This window comes from Anabrus simplex, chromosome 3 (assembly GCF_040414725.1).
Source record: "Anabrus simplex isolate iqAnaSimp1 chromosome 3, ASM4041472v1, whole genome shotgun sequence".
Lineage (NCBI taxonomy): Eukaryota > Metazoa > Arthropoda > Insecta > Orthoptera > Tettigoniidae > Anabrus > Anabrus simplex.
Genome location: NC_090267.1, coordinates 468,117,107 through 468,135,279, shown reverse-complemented (window position 1 = coordinate 468,135,279; position 18,173 = coordinate 468,117,107). Strand labels below are relative to the sequence as shown.

Sequence of the window (18,173 nt, the reverse complement as noted above, 5' to 3'; positions counted from 1 at the left end):
GGCCACAAAATGAGGATGGACAACAACAGAATCGCCAAACAAATTTGTTTGCAATTTGCTTTATGTCACAGATACGTCTCTTTTTTCTTCTTTTTTCTTTTTTTGCTTTACGTCGCACCGACACAGATAGGTTTTATGGCGACGATGGGATAGGAAAGGCCTAGGAACTGGAAGGAAGCGGCCGTGGCCTTAATTAAGGTACATCCCCGGCATTTGCCTGGTGTGAAAATGGGAAACCACGGAAAACCATCTTCAGGGCTGCCGACAGCGGGGTTCGAACCCACTATCTCCCGATTACTGGATACTGGCCCCAATTAAGCGACTGCAGCTATCGAGCTCGGAAACCGCAGGAAACCATTTTCAGGATTGCCGACAGTGGTGTTCGAACCCAAACCGCGCAGCCACTTGCTCGGTGAGATTATTTACCCAGCAGTGTTTTTAGTCTTCATTTAGCTATGAAGTTTATATCTTAGTTAGGCATTTCCCTTTTTACGTTACTAGAATGTTTTTACTTATACAGTAGAACCCCGTTTATCTGAAATAAAGGGGGCGGAGCCAGTTCGGTTGACGCGTTTTTTCGGATGATACTGCACCCTGGTGGGGGTGTGATAAGCGTCATGTAATTGTAATTATGATGAATTATTGAGGAATATATATTTCATGTTCAGAATAAATAGTATCTTACTGTACATACAGTAAGAACAGGCCAGGCCGAGATGGCAGGTTTCACCATACCACAGACTCTTGTCTCCAGTGAGATTAACAAACACAATGAGGGACAGAATTAGGTTTCTCAGAATTTGTGCCAACAGGGAAAGAGAGAGCATAACTTGTTGCCAAAGTTTTCCTAGCCCGGGGCAGTCTTGGTAGTAGCAACAGCGCAGGGAGCCGGGTGCAAAATTCTGAGAAATGATGGCGAGGTATCTCCATGTAACTTGCGGGAGTGGAACACGGGGTTGACACTAGAAGAAAAAAAATATGAGCCTTCCCGGTCACGTGGTTAAGGTGGACCAATGGAAAAATTCACTTGACCAAAGCAAGGCGACAACTTCGTATTGTAAGAAGCACTAGCGAGGCTAACTCCGTGGATTAAACTGATAGAAAGAAGTCAAGTATCGATTCAGAATAAAGTGGCATTTAGGAGCCTTACTATACCATAAAACTTATATAAAGTTAATAATTACGGGAGATTGCATGGTGAAATTCTGAGAATTCATGGACGCTATTCGTTGATTGGCTGAAGGCAAAGGACGCCACAATAGAGCGCGAAACCCCGAGCCGGGATACGGCAGCTAAATTCGCGAATATATCCATTACCAGCGAACGATAATAGTTGAGAATAGGTATACAGCATTTGAGAACATAATTACATCATTGGATCATATATTAAAGCCACGGGCCAAACCGCAAACTGTCGTATGAAGATATCGGGACTGTGCATCCCAGGATGACCTCCACTTAACTCGGAAGAGAGGGGATACAAGTATAAATATGAGGTCGTACACTAGGACGCGCAAGTACTTCCGATATTGTGTTCGAGCCGTGACCACGCCAGTGGTGCGCAAAAAGTACTTCTGATATAGCGTTCGAGCCGTGACTACGCCAGGGGTGCGAGTGTGTACTTACGCAAAGTAGAGTTCGAAGTATTATATTGTTACATAGTACAGTGATTCATGACGTGATGTAGCTCATATTACGGTCTTGAGCAGTCTACTAGTATGAAGTGTTTCAAATAGACAGGACTCAGTAAAGCATAACTTACGGAGTGTGAGATTCTACCAACCGATTAGGAAGTGCGTTACATGAGAACGGTCACGAGTGTTTATGTCACCTAGTAAACAGTCCATTCTAAACTGATACCTGGTCAGCTACACGAACGTGAGACGGGAAATTCAAGTGCGCGCACGGGCCGTAGTAAAGGGAAACCCGAGGTATCCCATGTTCCTAGTGTCCGGGAAAGGAATGAAGAATGTATATTTACATTAAGTGGGCTAGATACAAGGCCGAGATTGTAAAATTTGTGAATAGAATTTAGGGTGGAAATTATTCCAAAGTGCAACAGCTAATTTATTTGTTTTTATTCAAAATGTGTAAAGTTGAAAAGGGTCAAGGATTAATTCTTCAAGCTGGCATGAATATCAGTGGAATGCATTGCTAAAAACCGGAGGGGCTATGGCTTCTCGTCCGGTTTTAGCAGACTACAATGGCAGAGTTGAGTACCTTTTAATATATTTATAGATTGCTATCGTTAGGGGGAGGAAATCATATTTTATCATGGTAACTTGATTGTGAAACGAGCCGTTACGGCTCGTATAAATTCAAAGATAGATAGACAAAGGGACAAATTAATATGTAGATTAGATCAAGCACTCATCATAATTTTGATTATTAAATAGAGTATAGGCCGCCTCTGTGGTGTAGTGGTTAGCGTGATTAGCTGCCACCCCCGGAGGTCCGGGTTCGATTCCCGGCTCTGCCACGAAATTTGAAAAGTGGTACGAGGGCTGGAACGGGGTCCACTCAGCCTCGGGAGGTCAACTGAGTAGAGGCGGGTTCGATTCCCACCTCAGCCATCCTCGAAGTGGTTTTCCGTGGTTTCCCACTTCACCTCCAGGCGAATGCCTGGATGGTCCCTAACTTAAGGCCACGGCCGCTTCCTTCCCTCATCCTTGCCTATCCCTTCCAATCTTCCCATCCCCCTACAAGGCCCCTGTTCACCATAGCAGGTGAGGCCGCCTGGGCGAGATACTGGTCATACTCCCCAGTTGTATCCCACGACCAAGAGTCTGAAGCTCCAGGACACTGCCCTTGAGGCGGTAGAGGTGGGATCCCTCGCTGAGTCCGAGGGAAAAACCGAACCTGGAGGGTAAACAGATGATGATGATGATGAAATAGAGTATAGTAGGGTTGAGTTGTTCATTCAAGTGCTTGAGTTGTTTGCTATAATATGGAGCACGTTTCACATAAAGATAATGTAAATATTCATTTAGAAGTGCTTCCAAAGTGGGTTTCCGTTATCGGAACTTTTATAGATATTAAGGCATGTTGTTAAGATAATCGCCAAGTGATTTAAATTGTTGTGGGACGGAATGAAGTCCATTGATTTGTTTGTAAATATCGCGAAGTTCGCCAGTGGACAAAATAATAATAATCTGTACAAGTGTCGAAGTAGTACAATAGAATTTGGTAATGTGTAAAGGCGTGTTTAATAATAATCTTTGAGAATAAAGGCACGGGCCTAGTTGGATAAAGTGATTGCAAATTAAAGTAATTTAAATGTGGAGATCACATGTGCCGTGAATAATTAAAATTTGTGCAGTGAATCCGGTTTTAACACTAATTTTTGATTTAACGTTTTTGGACTCCATAATAATCATAAATAATTTTGGTAGAAACGAGATAGGCACTTTTATAATATGGTCACGCTATGTTTGAGATCCAGAGGGATTTGAGCCAAAAGTTGAGATTTGGAGTTTGTGGGACAGAAATCCGGCCCGAAATGAAAGTGAATTGTACTGATGTTGATGAAGAAATAGATGGATCTTAAGGCCCACATAGAGGTTGTATTTATATACCGGTGTATTGAGTGGCAGAATAGAGTCCACACACCGAGGGTTAATTTGTGAAAATGTTTTGAAGAGTTCCAATGGATAAATGGACTTCAAAATGGAAAAGGAAGGAATAATTTAACACTTGCAGAGATTGGAGGTATTTGCCCAACTGCGAGGTGTTATGGGATTTGAGAATTGTCTTAGGAGCATATGGTCTCCATGAATTAACGGCAGTACGAAAATAAGGTGGCGGATTCGAATACTATTATGTCCTGACCGATGTGAATTCGGATCTTGGTGATTTCTGTTTGGGAGAGAACGTATGTGACCAAATTATAAAGATGGGGAATAAAAATAAAGATTCTCGAAAGAAGTAATAATAATAATATTCCAAGTAAATCATATCTGGATTGATTAGTGCCAAAATAAATCGGAATTGTAAAAGGGGTTATGCGTTAAACATATTAAGAGTGGAATACCGTGTAACAGGCGAAATTATTTTTTTTAAATAATAATAATAATAAAAAATAACTACTTTTTTGAAGAAGAATTTACTTTTTTTTTAAATTTGGACATAATAATGATGTTGGGAGTTGAGATGAAAAATTTGAGATTTTTAACTAATAATAATAATAATGAGAATATTTGAAGAAGGAGAAGAAGAATAATCAACGAAGGTACTTTTATTTATTTCAGATGAAAATAAAATAAAATCGCGAAAAGTTGAAATATTAGTCCGAGGATGATTACGGGTTACGATAATCATGATCTCCACAAAACATAATAATAATAATAATAATAATAATAATAATAATAATAATAATATTTAATAAAATATTTTTTTATTTTATTTATTTTTCTTATTATTTCGGAGGCTGTTGATGGATGATACTAGGGAAGTCAGCTGGCGAATTAACGAAATAATGTCAATTGGTTGTAAATAATAAGTTAATATGTGTAAATGAAGGCAAATCCCTACATCTGGACCATTAGGTTAGAGTCCCTTTGTCGTATTCCTTCAACTAACGATTAGCATATCTTGGTTAGGAACCCGGGGAGAGTTTGTAGTTTCCCGGGTTGGTCTCATCTCAATTAAAGTAGAGGCGATAACATGGTCCATGTGATCGCGCCTACTTAGCCAACAGGTTATTGGTCCATGATCAAATATGGTCATGGTGTTAACGAAGGTAAATCTGATACCTTCAGATATCAACGGTTCTACCACCAAAATGGAAGGGCGGTCAAAAGTGACAAACATTATGTAATCAATTTCAGGAATAATTTGCCAAATTACCGGCAAATCAAGGGTCAACAGATTTTGATTGTGTGTAAAATTTCATTTGTTTACTTAAATAAAATGCTCCTTTAGCATTTGCAAGGAAACAGCTCCAGGTTCTTGTTCTTGTAAAATAGTAAACCCTTGGTGACCGTTTAAATATCCGTCCCCATTCCTAGGAAGGAGCCTTCATAATTTCCCTTTGATCTGAATATATATAATTTGTGTGTTTTATGATGAGCCTTAAAGTTAAAGATTAGAGTGTTCCGTTCAACCCTGTAGTACTGATTGGATGGCGCCCTTACATTTGGTTTGAGATCTTATATCTCAAAATATTTTTTTTATTGAGTATTAGTTGCGATGGATTCGGACCGTAACACTCCCTGATGTCACAGATACGTCTCTTTTTTCTTCTTTTTTCTTTTTTTGCTTTACGTCGCACCGACACAGATAGGTTTTATGGCGACGATGGGATAGGAAAGGCCTAGGAACTGGAAGGAAGCGGCCGTGGCCTTAATTAAGGTACATCCCCGGCATTTGCCTGGTGTGAAAATGGGAAACCACGGAAAACCATCTTCAGGGCTGCCGACAGCGGGGTTCGAACCCACTATCTCCCGATTACTGGATACTGGCCCCAATTAAGCGACTGCAGCTATCGAGCTCGGAAACCGCAGGAAACCATTTTCAGGATTGCCGACAGTGGTGTTCGAACCCAAACCGCGCAGCCACTTGCTCGGTGAGATTATTTACCCAGCAGTGTTTTTAGTCTTCATTTAGCTATGAAGTTTATATCTTAGTTAGGCATTTCCCTTTTTACGTTACTAGAATGTTTTTACTTATACAGTAGAACCCCGTTTATCTGAAATAAAGGGGGCGGAGCCAGTTCGGTTGACGCGTTTTTTCGGATGATACATGGTAAATACTTTCGGAAGTTAAATATCGAAATAAAAATGCATAAACTCTGTTAAGCGAAGGTGCATACTGTATATTAATATTAAAATATTTACATGTCACTCATTGTATAAAATCAGTGATTTTCTTCTGGATTTTCTTGGTGCAGCACTGTCGTGCAGCTATGTCGCGCCACCGTTTCATGATCAGCTGGTGTAGATTCATTGCTTTGTTCAACAAAGAGCGAAGCAACCTTGAAATAATGAAACAATTTTTGTTTACTACTGAACTGAATACCGTATACAGTAATTTTATTACAGTAATGTAATTAAAGCGTGTGGTACTGTATTTTATTAAAAATTCGAAATCAATCTTACCTCCAATGCATTAAATCAATCATCTGCTGTAACTAGATTCTCAGAACTGATATTGTCAAGGTCGGAGTCATCTCCATAATCTTCATGACGAATAATACAGTAATAATAATAATAATAATTATTATAATACAGTAATAATAATTCCTGCTTGTTCAAGAAAAAATGTATCATGGAACGAACTAAGAAACGGTTTAGTTTTATGCTACACGTGCATTCTGGGATAAGTCATCATATAAAATTAAGGTTTGCCTAGTAACTCTCATCAATTGTAGCAAAAGAATTACTAATATCGACGGCTAAGAACGAGAGGGTAAAAACAAAATATTAAAATACAATTTTGCCAGAGCATTTCGGTTAATCCGGGTTTCGGTTAAGCGAAGTTCGATTAAGCGAGGTTCTACTGTACGTTATCTCTAGAACCCGGTAGTTCAGGCATTTATTTTAACTAAAATAGGCAGGCAAATAAGCCCTTAACATTTAGGAAATAGGCAGGAAAATAATGAAAATAGGCGTTTATAATGACAAAAATGGGCACTAAAATAATATACTTTAACGTAAGCTACGTAACATACATCTGCATCACATTTTAGTACTTAATATTACATCTCCTGTCGGTGGGGATAATAGAATGATGTCAATGGTATCCCTTATCAGTTGTAAGAGGAGGCGACTAAAAGGGGGGGCAAGGCCCTCTCAACTTGGGAGTGTGGGTTGGCGACCACGGTTCCCCTGGCTGAGTCTGGCGTTCCTTCCACTTACCTGTGTCAGGTTTCTTGCCAATACCTTTCCTGTCTGACCTCGCTTGGTCAACTCTTGTTCTTTTCCTACCCCGACAGTATTAGATTTGCGAGTCCTAGGGAGTTGAACAGTTTTTTTAATTATTAATACAGTGCATTAGAATTACATATTTTTTCTTTCCATTAATTAATTTTAACATACAAATAACAGCAGAAAATATCCACAACAACTTAAAAAAGGAAAAATAAGGCATTAAACTATCAAATAGGCTGCGGAAATATGTTCGTATGGATGTGCCACATCGATATATCCAACCAGATAAAGAAAAAGGCATTTTGTCTAACTTCCGAGCTCTAGTTATCTCTAAACATTGTATGGTAGAGGGCAATGCCTCTTCTTGTATTCTGGGTAGGTTTGTACTCATACAGTATTTCTTTTTTCTAGTGAACTTATATAAAATGCTTAGAAATTACTTCTCTATAAAACATGAATTTCTGTAAATTTGGAAATCCTTAATAAGAAATTTTAATATGATAATCAATGCTAGTATGAATTTTCTCGTAATTAATTGAACTATTATTATTAGCGTATGGTAACGTACACAAAACAATACAAAGATAACATATACAGCACAAAATATTATATACATAATTACAAGATAAAAACATAACTTTGAAAACAATCGTGCAAGCAAAAGGGTTCAAAGAGTTAGATCTAAGTTCTCTAGCCATTGTACGGCCTCAGAAGAAGCCACCACAAAGTCCTGGCTGGATCCAGCGAATGCCCTTCCAATGCATTCGGTGACAATATGGTTGATGGTCTGCTTAACTGCACCACAGTCACAGGCTGGAGACGATCTCATACCCCATTTAAACAACATTGATCCACACCTCCCGTGGTTAGTACGTACTCTGTTGAGGGCTACCCATGTCTTGCGGGGCAAATCAAAGCCAGCTGGAAGATTCTTATAATTGAACAGTGTCTGCCATTGAATCGGAGCTACGCTGTTCCACTCTTGTTGCCAATCAGTTTCTGGATTGAAATCCCTCCTAACAAGTTCCTGAGCTGTTTGAATAGGAGGAGATCTTGATTTGAGGCGACTGAATCTGACGTTAACATCTTTATGGATAGGGAGATCAGGATTAGTTAATATTTTATTTTATTCTCTATACAAGTTGTTCAATCTTCTAATTCTAGGAGGTTCTATGTGGCTGAGCACTGGCAACCAGAAAAGAGGAGTAGATTTTACTGTGCCACTTATGACACGCATTGTTTCATTCAAGACCGAGTCCACCTTTTTAGTATGAGAGCTGTTGAACCAAACTGAAGAACAGTACTCAGCTGTGGAAAGCACCAACGCCATAGCTGAAGTACGCAAAGTAGATGCAGAAGCTCCCCATGTGGAGCCAGCAAGCTTGTGGATGATGTTGCGTGACCTTAATTTGGCTGCTAGGTTGGTTAGATGTTTCCTGTATGATAGCGTTCTGTCGAGAGCAACTCCAAGATATTTGGGGTTGGTATTGTAAGGGAGAAGACTTCCATTAAGTGACACTTTCAAGGTGTTATTCGCTTGTCGGTTATTTAAATGGAAGGAGCAGGTTTCCGTTTTACTAGGGCTTGGTTTCAAGCACCACGTTTTCAAGTATGCACACAGAGCATCCAGGTCTGCATTTAAAGTTCTCTCTACCACATTAGCATCCACATGCTGACTAATTATTGCCAGATCGTCGGCATAAGCAAATTGACGAGAGCTCGTGACAGGTATGTCTGCAATATACAGGTTAAACAGTAATGGAGAGAGAACAGATCCTTGAGGCAGACCATTGTTAAGTACCTTTATTTTGCTGTGATTTGTATGCATGACTATCTGGATAATTCTATTTGAGAGCATATTGTTAATCAGACGCGACATTTGACCACACTTTGTCAGTTTAAAGAACTTATACACAACACCTTCTCTCCACACTGTATCATATGCAACTGTTAGATCAATAAACACTGCTCCACTCTTTAATAGCTTTTCAAAACCTGTCTCAATATGTGTTGTCAGAGCAAGCACCTGATCTTCACAACTACGTTGAGGTCTAAAACCAGCTTGTTCGATTGGAATGATTCTAAAAATTAGATGGCTTATTCTATTGTAGATAAGCCGTTCCAAGAGCTTAAAGCAGACACTCATTAACGCAATTGGTCTGTAGCTTTCGACAGAATCCGTAGGTTTACCAGGTTTTAAGATAGCTAGTATCTTAGTCCGTTTAAACTCTGAAGGGATTTGACTTGTTCGGAGTATGTTAGAGAAAAACTGCACTAGCCAGTTCCTTACATTTTTTCCACAGTGCTTCAAAAATTCTGGGTGTATACCATCAAACCCTGGGGACTTTCCATTTTTCAATTCATTAAGGCAAGCAAAAGCTCTTGCTCAGTAAAAGGAGCAGAAATGTTGGAAGAAGTAGTGTACTGCTTTCTCAAATGAGACAGTTCATTTTTAATAAACCTTTTGTGTAATTTGTCTGGCTTAGATTTGGACAAACTGGCAATGCGACTGGCAATATGATTAGGTGAAACCTCTGTTTTCAGCTGGAGACTGTGAGGTATTCTTCCTAGCTTCTTCAGAAGGCTCCAAGCTTTTCGACTTGAGTGTCTGAAGTCCACTGTATCCATGGTTTCCTTCCATCTGTTTCGTCTAGCTTCATTAATTGAACTGTACCATTCTTTAAAAGGATCACTACGCTATCGGATTGTATTCTCTTGTAAAAATGAACAAAGGCCAGGTTAATGTTTTTTAAGTAATGATCATAATCACAACCCTTGTATAAAGGAAATTGAATGTCAAAGCAAATGTATGTAGGCCAACTTGTCACATTAAATACTGTATAGAGTAGTAAATGGGTTACAGGATTGTGAGCAACTCCGGGAGGACCAGGACAATGTTAGGAGATGGACAGGGGAGAATGGTATGATGGTGAACGGGATAAAAAGTTTTAATTATTGTGTTGATGAGGGGATAGGACATCATGGAGATCACTGTAAGTACCTATGTGTTAATATGAGGAATGATCTTCCTTGGGGTAATCATATTAACGAGATAGTTAAGAAATGTTACAGATCTCTTCACACGGTTATGAAAGTATTCAGGGGTTGTAGTAAGGATGTAAAGGAGAGGGCGTATAAGTCCCTGGTAAGATCATGGCTCCAGTGTTTGGGACCCAAACCAGGACTACTAGATACGAAAACTGGAGAAGATTCAAAAGAAAGCAGCACGATTTGTTATGGGTGATTTCCGACAAAGGAGTAGTGTTACAAAACTGTTGCAAACTTGGAAGTAAGGAGAAGAGCTGCTCGACTAAGAGGCATGTTTCGAGCTGTCATTGGAGAGATGGAAATGAGTAAGCTTCAGCGGAGCTTTCAAAAGTAGGAGAGCTCATAACACGAGGATAAAGTTGGAATTAAAGAGGAAGAATCGGAGTAAATCTTAATTTATAGGAAGATGAGTCAAGGATTGGAATAAATTATTAAGGGAAATGCTCGATACATTTCCCAGTTCTTTGAAAATGGTAACTGATAGGGAATCTACCACCTGGGCGACAGCTCTAAATGCAGATAGATAGATAGATAGATAGATAGATAGATAGATAGATAGATAGATAGATAGATAGATAGATAGATAGATAGATAGATAGATAGATAGATAGATAGATAGATAGATAGATAGATAGATAGATAGATAGATAGATAGATAGATAGATAGATAGATAGATAGATAGATAGATAGATAGATAGATAGATAGATAGATAGATAGATAGATAGATAGATAGATAGATAGATAGATAGATAGATAGATAGATAGATTAGATAGATAGATAGATAGATAGATAGATAGATAGATAGATAGATAGATAGATAGATAGATAGATAGATAGATAGATAGATAGATAGATAGATAGATAGATAGATAGATAGATAGATAGATAGATAGATAGATAGATAGATAGATAGATAGATAGATAGATAGATAGATAGATAGATTGATTGATTGATTGATTGATTGATTGATTGATTGATTGATTGATTGATTATTAGAATGTACTGCACCGCAGTGAGCTTTATCTCAGGTGCCTTGAGAAATAAATAAACGAAAAATTAGAAATGTAATATGGCAACACCAAATCGAAGTACCGTATCCTTTAGTATCTCTTATTCTGTTCGCTAGTCTGCGCACCAAGAGTGTTTACGGATAACTCCGGGTACCCGTAGTGTCACACCTGTGCTGAGCTAAATAGCGAGGAGATTGCTATTCATTCTGTAACAAGCGTGGCATGACAATAAACATTAACAAGGTCAGCCACGTGGTTGTATCAATGAGGACTCATCAGTGTGTTTAATAATTCATATGTATGGTAGAGCTAAGGTTTCGGCCAGACTAAGATTGCAAACAGTTTTTGCAAATTGCTTTACGTCACGCCGACATTGTGGCGACGATGAGACAGGGCAAGCCCAGGAGTGGGAAGGAAGCGGTCATGGCTTTAATTAAGGTACAGCCTGGTGTGAAAATTGGAAACCACGGAAAACCATTTTCAGGGCTGCCGACAGTGGGGTTCGAACCCGCTTTTAAGCGACTGCAGCTATCGAACTCTGTGCAAACACTTTTAATGTTTCGCTGTTAGTCTTCAGTAGATATACCAGACAGCTAACATGAATTCATTAAAAATCACTTAAGTAAACCTTGCATCTACTTTCAGACACGTTTCGTGAACAAAATAGTTCGAGCTACAGACCGTAGTTATCGCCTTGTACAGAGGCGAATATAATAATAATAATAATAATAATAATAATAATAATAATAATAATAATAATAATAATAATAATAATAATAATAATAATAATAATAATAATAATAATAATAATAATTTCGTGTGGCTATTTCTAGCCGAGTGCTGCCCTTGTAAGGCAGACCCTCCAATGAGGGTGGGCAGCATCTGCCATGTTTAGGTAACTGCGTGTTATTGTGGTGGAGGATAGTGTTATGTGTGGTGTGTGGGAGTACAGGGATGTTGGGGATAGCACAAACACTCAGCCCCCGGGGCCAGTGGAATTAACCAATGAAGGTTAAAATCCCCGGCCCGTCCGGGAATCGAACCCGGGACCCGCTGGACCGAAGGCCAGTACGCTGACCATTCAGCCAACGAGTGGGACAGGTGAATTACCATTACACTAACAAGGGAAGCCTTTGAGGTACTACACTCGTTCAAAACTTGTATGCAGGTAGCTGAGCTAGTAGCAATCCAAAAGTGAAAACTACACGTGCCCATGTTAATATTTAATACTGTTTTTAACGTTGCAAGTGGTGAGAATATACGCGAAGATGGAACGTGCAGTAGCAAGAGATGTGGAGGAAGACGCCCTGAACGTTGGTTAGACCAAGGCAAAATAAAAAAGGAACTACATGCTGTTATAGTAGACTCGAAGAAAACAACTGATGCTGCTAGAGATAGGTCATCAAACTTGTCATGAAGGAAGGATCACTTTAGCAATCCTTATCACGTATTCCACCTTTACAACACAATTTGCGTCTTTATTAATAGACTACGTCCGCCTCTGTGGTGTAGTGCTTAGTGTGATTAGCTGCCACCCCCGGAGGACCGGGTTCGATTCCCGGCTCTGCCACGAAATTTGAAAAGTAGTACGAGGGCTGGGACGGGGGTCCTCTCAGCCTCGGGAGGTCAACTGAGTAGAGGTGGGTTCGATTCCCACCTCAGTCATCCTGGAAGTGCTTTTCCGTGGTTTCCCACTTCTCCTCCAGGCAAATGCCGGGATGGTACCTAACTTAAGGCCACGGCCGCTTCCTTCCCTCTTCCTTGTCTATCCCTTCCAATCTTCCCATCCCCCCCCCCACTAGGCCCCTGTTCAGCATAGCAGGTGAGGCCGCCTGGGCGATGTACTGGTCATTCTCCCCAGTTGTATCCCCGACCCAATGTCTCAAGCTCCAGGACACTGCCCTTGAGGCGGTAGAGGTGGGATCCCTCACTTGAATCCGAGGGAAAAACCAACCCTGGAGGGTAAAGCAGATTAAGTATTAAAAGACCACATTAAATTGATACATATTCTATCTCTAGCAGGACATCATCAGTCGAGACAAGAATAAAAAATTAAAAACCTTGTAAAAATTGACACATGGATATTAGTACATGCACAGTGAAAAACACATCGATTTTAATGTAGTCTATTAATAAAAACGCAAATTGTGTTGTAAAGGTAGAATGCGTGATAAGGATTGCTGAACAATACGGGCTTAGCACAATGAAATTTATTTTATGTAACGAAGGAAGGAGTTAAAATTTTAACTCTTGACTCACATTTTGAAACAATTCTTTGCCATTTAAATGTACAATATAATATTTACTTTTGAGGAATTAAAATGTTCATCTTACATTAGTCAGTTGACCCCATCCATACGGTGCGAAGTCATGGTGGAGATACGGGTCATTAGGATATGTATCGGCCGGTGTTCTCAGTCCATGACGATATACCTGAAGCAGAAAGAAATTATATATTAAATTCAGTTATTCACTTATTTATTTTAATTCACATTTTTCACAGTTAAAATAGTTCAATCAATATGTCAGTGAATCCCACATAAGCAAGAGTGTGTGTGGGCTTGTATGCACTGTTTGCAATACATATACGAGTATTGCATCATAATGTAATTTCAATGTCAAGTGGCTAAAAATTGGATTCATGGGAAGCTAAAATATGGCACCCGTTCGGTCTTAATTTATATACTACCGCGGATCAAATATAAATGGAAATTACTTTTTTAAATTTATTGCATCAACCAAAAAAGTGCACATATAGAGATCACTTTTCTACATAGTGCCCTGCCTTCGATACACATTTTCTCCATCGGATTGGTAAGTTTTTGATGCCGTCTTGATAGAGAGAAGAGGAACATGTGCGGAGACAGCAGCGCACGAGCTCTTCTACACTTGCATCATCATCAAACCGCTGTCCTCCTAGGTCTTGTTTGAATGGTCCAAGCAAATGGTAGTCGCAGGGCGATAAATCTGGACTGTACGGAGGGTGTTCCAGAGGTGTCCAGTGTATTTCCTCCAGTTTTCCCCGCGTTAAAGCGGCAGTATGCGGCCTTGCATTTTTATTGGGAAGAACGACGTTTCAGATCGGTTGCCGGCGTCGCTTGTTCGATACGCAGCTTTTGCTTCATCCAAAAGGCGACAGTAATAGGCTCCATTAATTGTCCTTTGTCCTGAAGAAAATCCATCAGCAAAACGCCCGCAGAGTCCCAGAAAACGGTTGCAAGCACCTTTCTAGCAGATGGACGTGTTTTGGCCTTGACAGGACCTGCTTGCTTGCTTGCTTTGAATCCGGGGTGTAATGAAGCACTCAAGTTTCATCACACGTCACAATACGACGCAGGAAATCCTCTCCTTCCTACTTGTAGCGACGCAGGAGTCTCTAACAAACTTCCTGGCGTAAAGATTTTTGTTCCTGGTTGAGGAGACGAGGAACCTACCTGGCAGGCAGTTTTCTGAAATGGAGTTCATCTCGGATGATGGTCTGAACACTTCCATAACTTATTCCTACGGATAAAACAATTTGCGAAACGTTTATTCCCCGATCTTTATTGGTGAAAGATGTCACGAATGGCAAAAATGTTGTCTGCAGTGATGCTTGTCCGTGGTCTCCTTTCATGAAGTACATTTTCCACTGCTTCTCTTCCTGTCATAATTTTTTTTTTTTTTTTTTAGCCTGCAAAAGTGTTTCTTGCCCAAAATGTGCGCGGAGCTGTCTCAATTTTTCGGAAGGTTTGGTGCTTCAGATTTATTTTTAACAGAAGCGATACATTCAAATTCCCGTTCATATTTCATCCGCCTTCGTAACTATTTTTCCTACACCATTCGAATAGTTTTGGTACTGTACAATATGCCACAATGTAACATTTTCTTGAAAATACATAAGAAGCATGCACAGTCTGTCATCTTGGTAGTGGAAATCGTTTATATACGCGCTGCTTTATTTATCCGGCTCCTTGGCTGAATGGTCAGCATACTGGCTTTCGGACCACAAGACCCAGGTTCGATTTCCGACCGGACCGCGAATTATCTGTTTGTGCTCGCCTTAATGCACTACTCACACTGATCACCACCATAAAAACACGCCATAGTGAATACATCCGTTTACAGAGGGTTGACGTCAGGAAAGGCATCTGGCCGTATAACTGGGCCAAATCTCCATCGAGATACAGAGTGTAACATTAAGGTACGGATAAACTTTCAGGACACATTTTCTTCTTAAAAAAGAAATAATTTGGCTTTCCGTCTTAACGACCATTTAGCCAGCTAAAGGTTTGTATGTTTCCGATTATTAATTATGAATTGACAATTTTTGTATGTTTCTGATCATTAATTTTGAATCGGTCCGCCTCTGTGGTATAGTGGTTACTGTGATTAGCTGCCACCTCCGGAGGCCCGAAGTCGACTCCCGGCTCTGGCACGAACTTTGAAAAGTGGTACGAGGGCTGGAACGGGGTCCACTCAGCCTCAGGAGGTCAACTGAGTAGAGGTGGATGCGATTCGCACCTCAGCCATCCTGGAACTGGTTTTCCGTGGTTTCCCATTTCTCATCGCAAATGGCTGGATGGTACTAACTTAAGGCCACGGCCGCTTCCTTCCGCTTTCCTTGACTATCCCTTCCAATGTTTCTATCCCCCACCAAGGCCCCTGATCAGCATAGCAGGTGAGGCCGCCTGGGCAAGGTACTGGTCATCCTCCCCAGTTGTATCCCTCGACTCAATGTCTCACGCTCCAGGACACTGCCCTTGAGGCGGTGGAGGTGAGATCCCTCGCTGAGTCCGAGGAAAAACGATAATAATAATAATGTTATTTGTTTTACGTCCCACTAACTACTCTTTTACGGTTTTCGGAGACGCCGAGGTGCCGGAATTTAGTCCCGCAGGAGTTCTTTTACGTGCCAGTAAATCTACCGACACGAGGCTGACGTATTTGAGCACCTTCAAATACCACCGGACTGAGCCAGGATCGAACCTGCCAAGTTAGGGCCAGAAGGCCAGCGCCTTAACCGTCTGAGCCACTCAGCCCGGCGAGGAAAAACGAACCCTGGAGGGTAAGCAGATTAAGAAAGAAAGAATTTTGAATCGACTTTAATGAATTGAAGTTATACATTTAAGACGAACACAAACACCCTGCCCCCGAGCCGGAGAAATTAAGCAGACGAAGTTAAAATCCCCGACCCGGCCGGGAATAGAATCCGGGACCCCAGTGACCGAAGGCCAGCACGCTAACCATTTAGCCATGGAGCCGGACTTCAGCACACATTCCTCACACGAAGAAGAAGAAAATATAATACAGTCGAAACTGTTTATAGCGACATCGCTTATAACGACACATTGGATACAACGGCGCAATTTATCAGACCCGTCTAAATCCTATATAAACACTGTATTTAAAAAATCGCTTATTACGACATATCGTATAAAACGACGTATTTTTACCACATTTTCGGATAAATGTATCGGCTATAACGTCCAATGTTGATTTTGCTTTATTACGTATTTGGGGATTGCTAACAACAATGGAACGCTTATTATTGTAGACTACAAAATATGTCTTTTAAATAGCCAAAGTAAGCATCGCTATGAACATGTCGCAAAGGAATTGAAGAATAGCCACATACAATACGGCGATTAGAAAATGGGGAACATACAACATATTTTCTTTTCTACATGCGAGGAATGTATCCTCAAAACTTATCATTACGCCCTGTATTTATAAACACCTATGCTGGGGCTGGAGGAGACTATTACAATAAGGAGAAGTACAAAGAGATAATCATCCTCTCTTAATTATAATTTGAAGATAAAGGAGGGGTCCCCCTCTGTGGTGTCGTGGTTAGTGTGATTAGCTGCTACCCCCGGAGACCAGGGTTCGATTCCGCCTGTGTCACGAAATTGGAAAAGTAGTACGAGGGCTGGAACCGGGTCCACTCAGCCTCGGGAGGTCAAATGAGTAGATGTGGATTCGATTTCCACCTCACCCATCCTGGAAGTGGTTTTCCGTGGTTTCCCACTTCTCCTGCAGGCAAATGCCGGGATGATACCTAACTTATGGCCACGGTCCCTTCCTTCCCTCTTCCTTGTCTATCCCTTCCAATCTTCCCATCCCCCCCCCCCACTAATCCCCTGTTCAGCATAGCAAATGAGGCCGCCTCGGCGAGGTATTGGTCATTCTCCCCAGTTGTATTCCCCGTCCCAATGTCTCACACTGCCCTTGAAGCGGTAGAGGGAAAAACCAACCCTGGAGAGTAAACAGATTAAGAGAAGAAGATGATAGAGGAGGGAAAAAGGACTTGAAAGGCGTAAAAATAATAAATCCCGAAGTTCCACAAAGAGAATAAGAGTTGGCCAAGGGAGGTCGGATATGAATAGCCATCATCCCACGCTCTCAATATATTTACTTTCTAATGTTTAAAACATTTCTTAGCGGACAAAGTAAGGGTATTCACCGGGCGAATTGGCCGTGCGGTTAGGGGCGCGCAGCTGTGAGCTTGCATCCGGGAGATAGTGGATTCGAATCCCACCGTCGGCAGCCCTGAAGATGGTTTTCCGTGGTTTCCCATTTTCACACCAGGAAAATTCTGGGGCTGTACCTTAATTAAAGCCACGGCGCTTCCTTCCCATTCCTAGGCCGTTACTGTCCCATCGTCGCCATAAGACCTGTCGGTGTCGGTGCGACATAAAGCAAATAGCCCCCCCCCCCAAAAAAGAACAGTACGAGTAGGGCCTATTAAACTACGAAATCGTAAAATTAAGCAATTTCCTGAATTGTGCCGAAATTTGAAGGGCTAAACGGCCCGGAAATGTTTTAAATTGTGAGTCTTGGATAACTCTATCAAACTAACAAACGAATTTCGAAAATCACTTCCGGTATAAATGTAGTGAAAAACAGTCTAAAATAGCTTGTGATTTTACTTGTCTTCTTTTTTATTCAGATCCTAGGCAAATTAACTTATTCACATAATTCTTTGTGTAATGTGTTGGTTCAATACCCTGATCCACTTTTTGATTTTTCAAAAATGTCCACACAAAATGTAGTTATTAGGGCTTAAGTGAAACTCTGCATTGACTCACATTAGCGCTCGCAGTGGTAGAAAAAGGCAAACTGTTAACTAATCCACCGGGTAACAATGATTAAGAAAAGGATTGTAATTTTTAGGAATAAATAAAGAATATATTCTCATACTTTATTACATTTTATCCACCTAAAAATCGTAACTCATATTCCTAGGATGTTTCCAACACTGAGTTG

At 40.6% G+C, this 18,173-nt stretch overlaps 1 protein-coding gene across 1 annotated transcript in view; it reads right to left on the bottom strand.

Annotated features, from left to right (window-relative positions):
• LOC136867448 (venom acid phosphatase Acph-1) overlaps positions 1-18,173 on the bottom strand; it is a 171,744-nt gene that overhangs the window by 42,325 nt on the left and 111,246 nt on the right. The window contains exon 2 of the mRNA XM_067144655.2: positions 13,263-13,361. Coding sequence (XP_067000756.2) covers positions 13,263-13,361 — 99 coding nt within the window. The remainder of the gene's footprint in view (positions 1-13,262; positions 13,362-18,173) is intronic.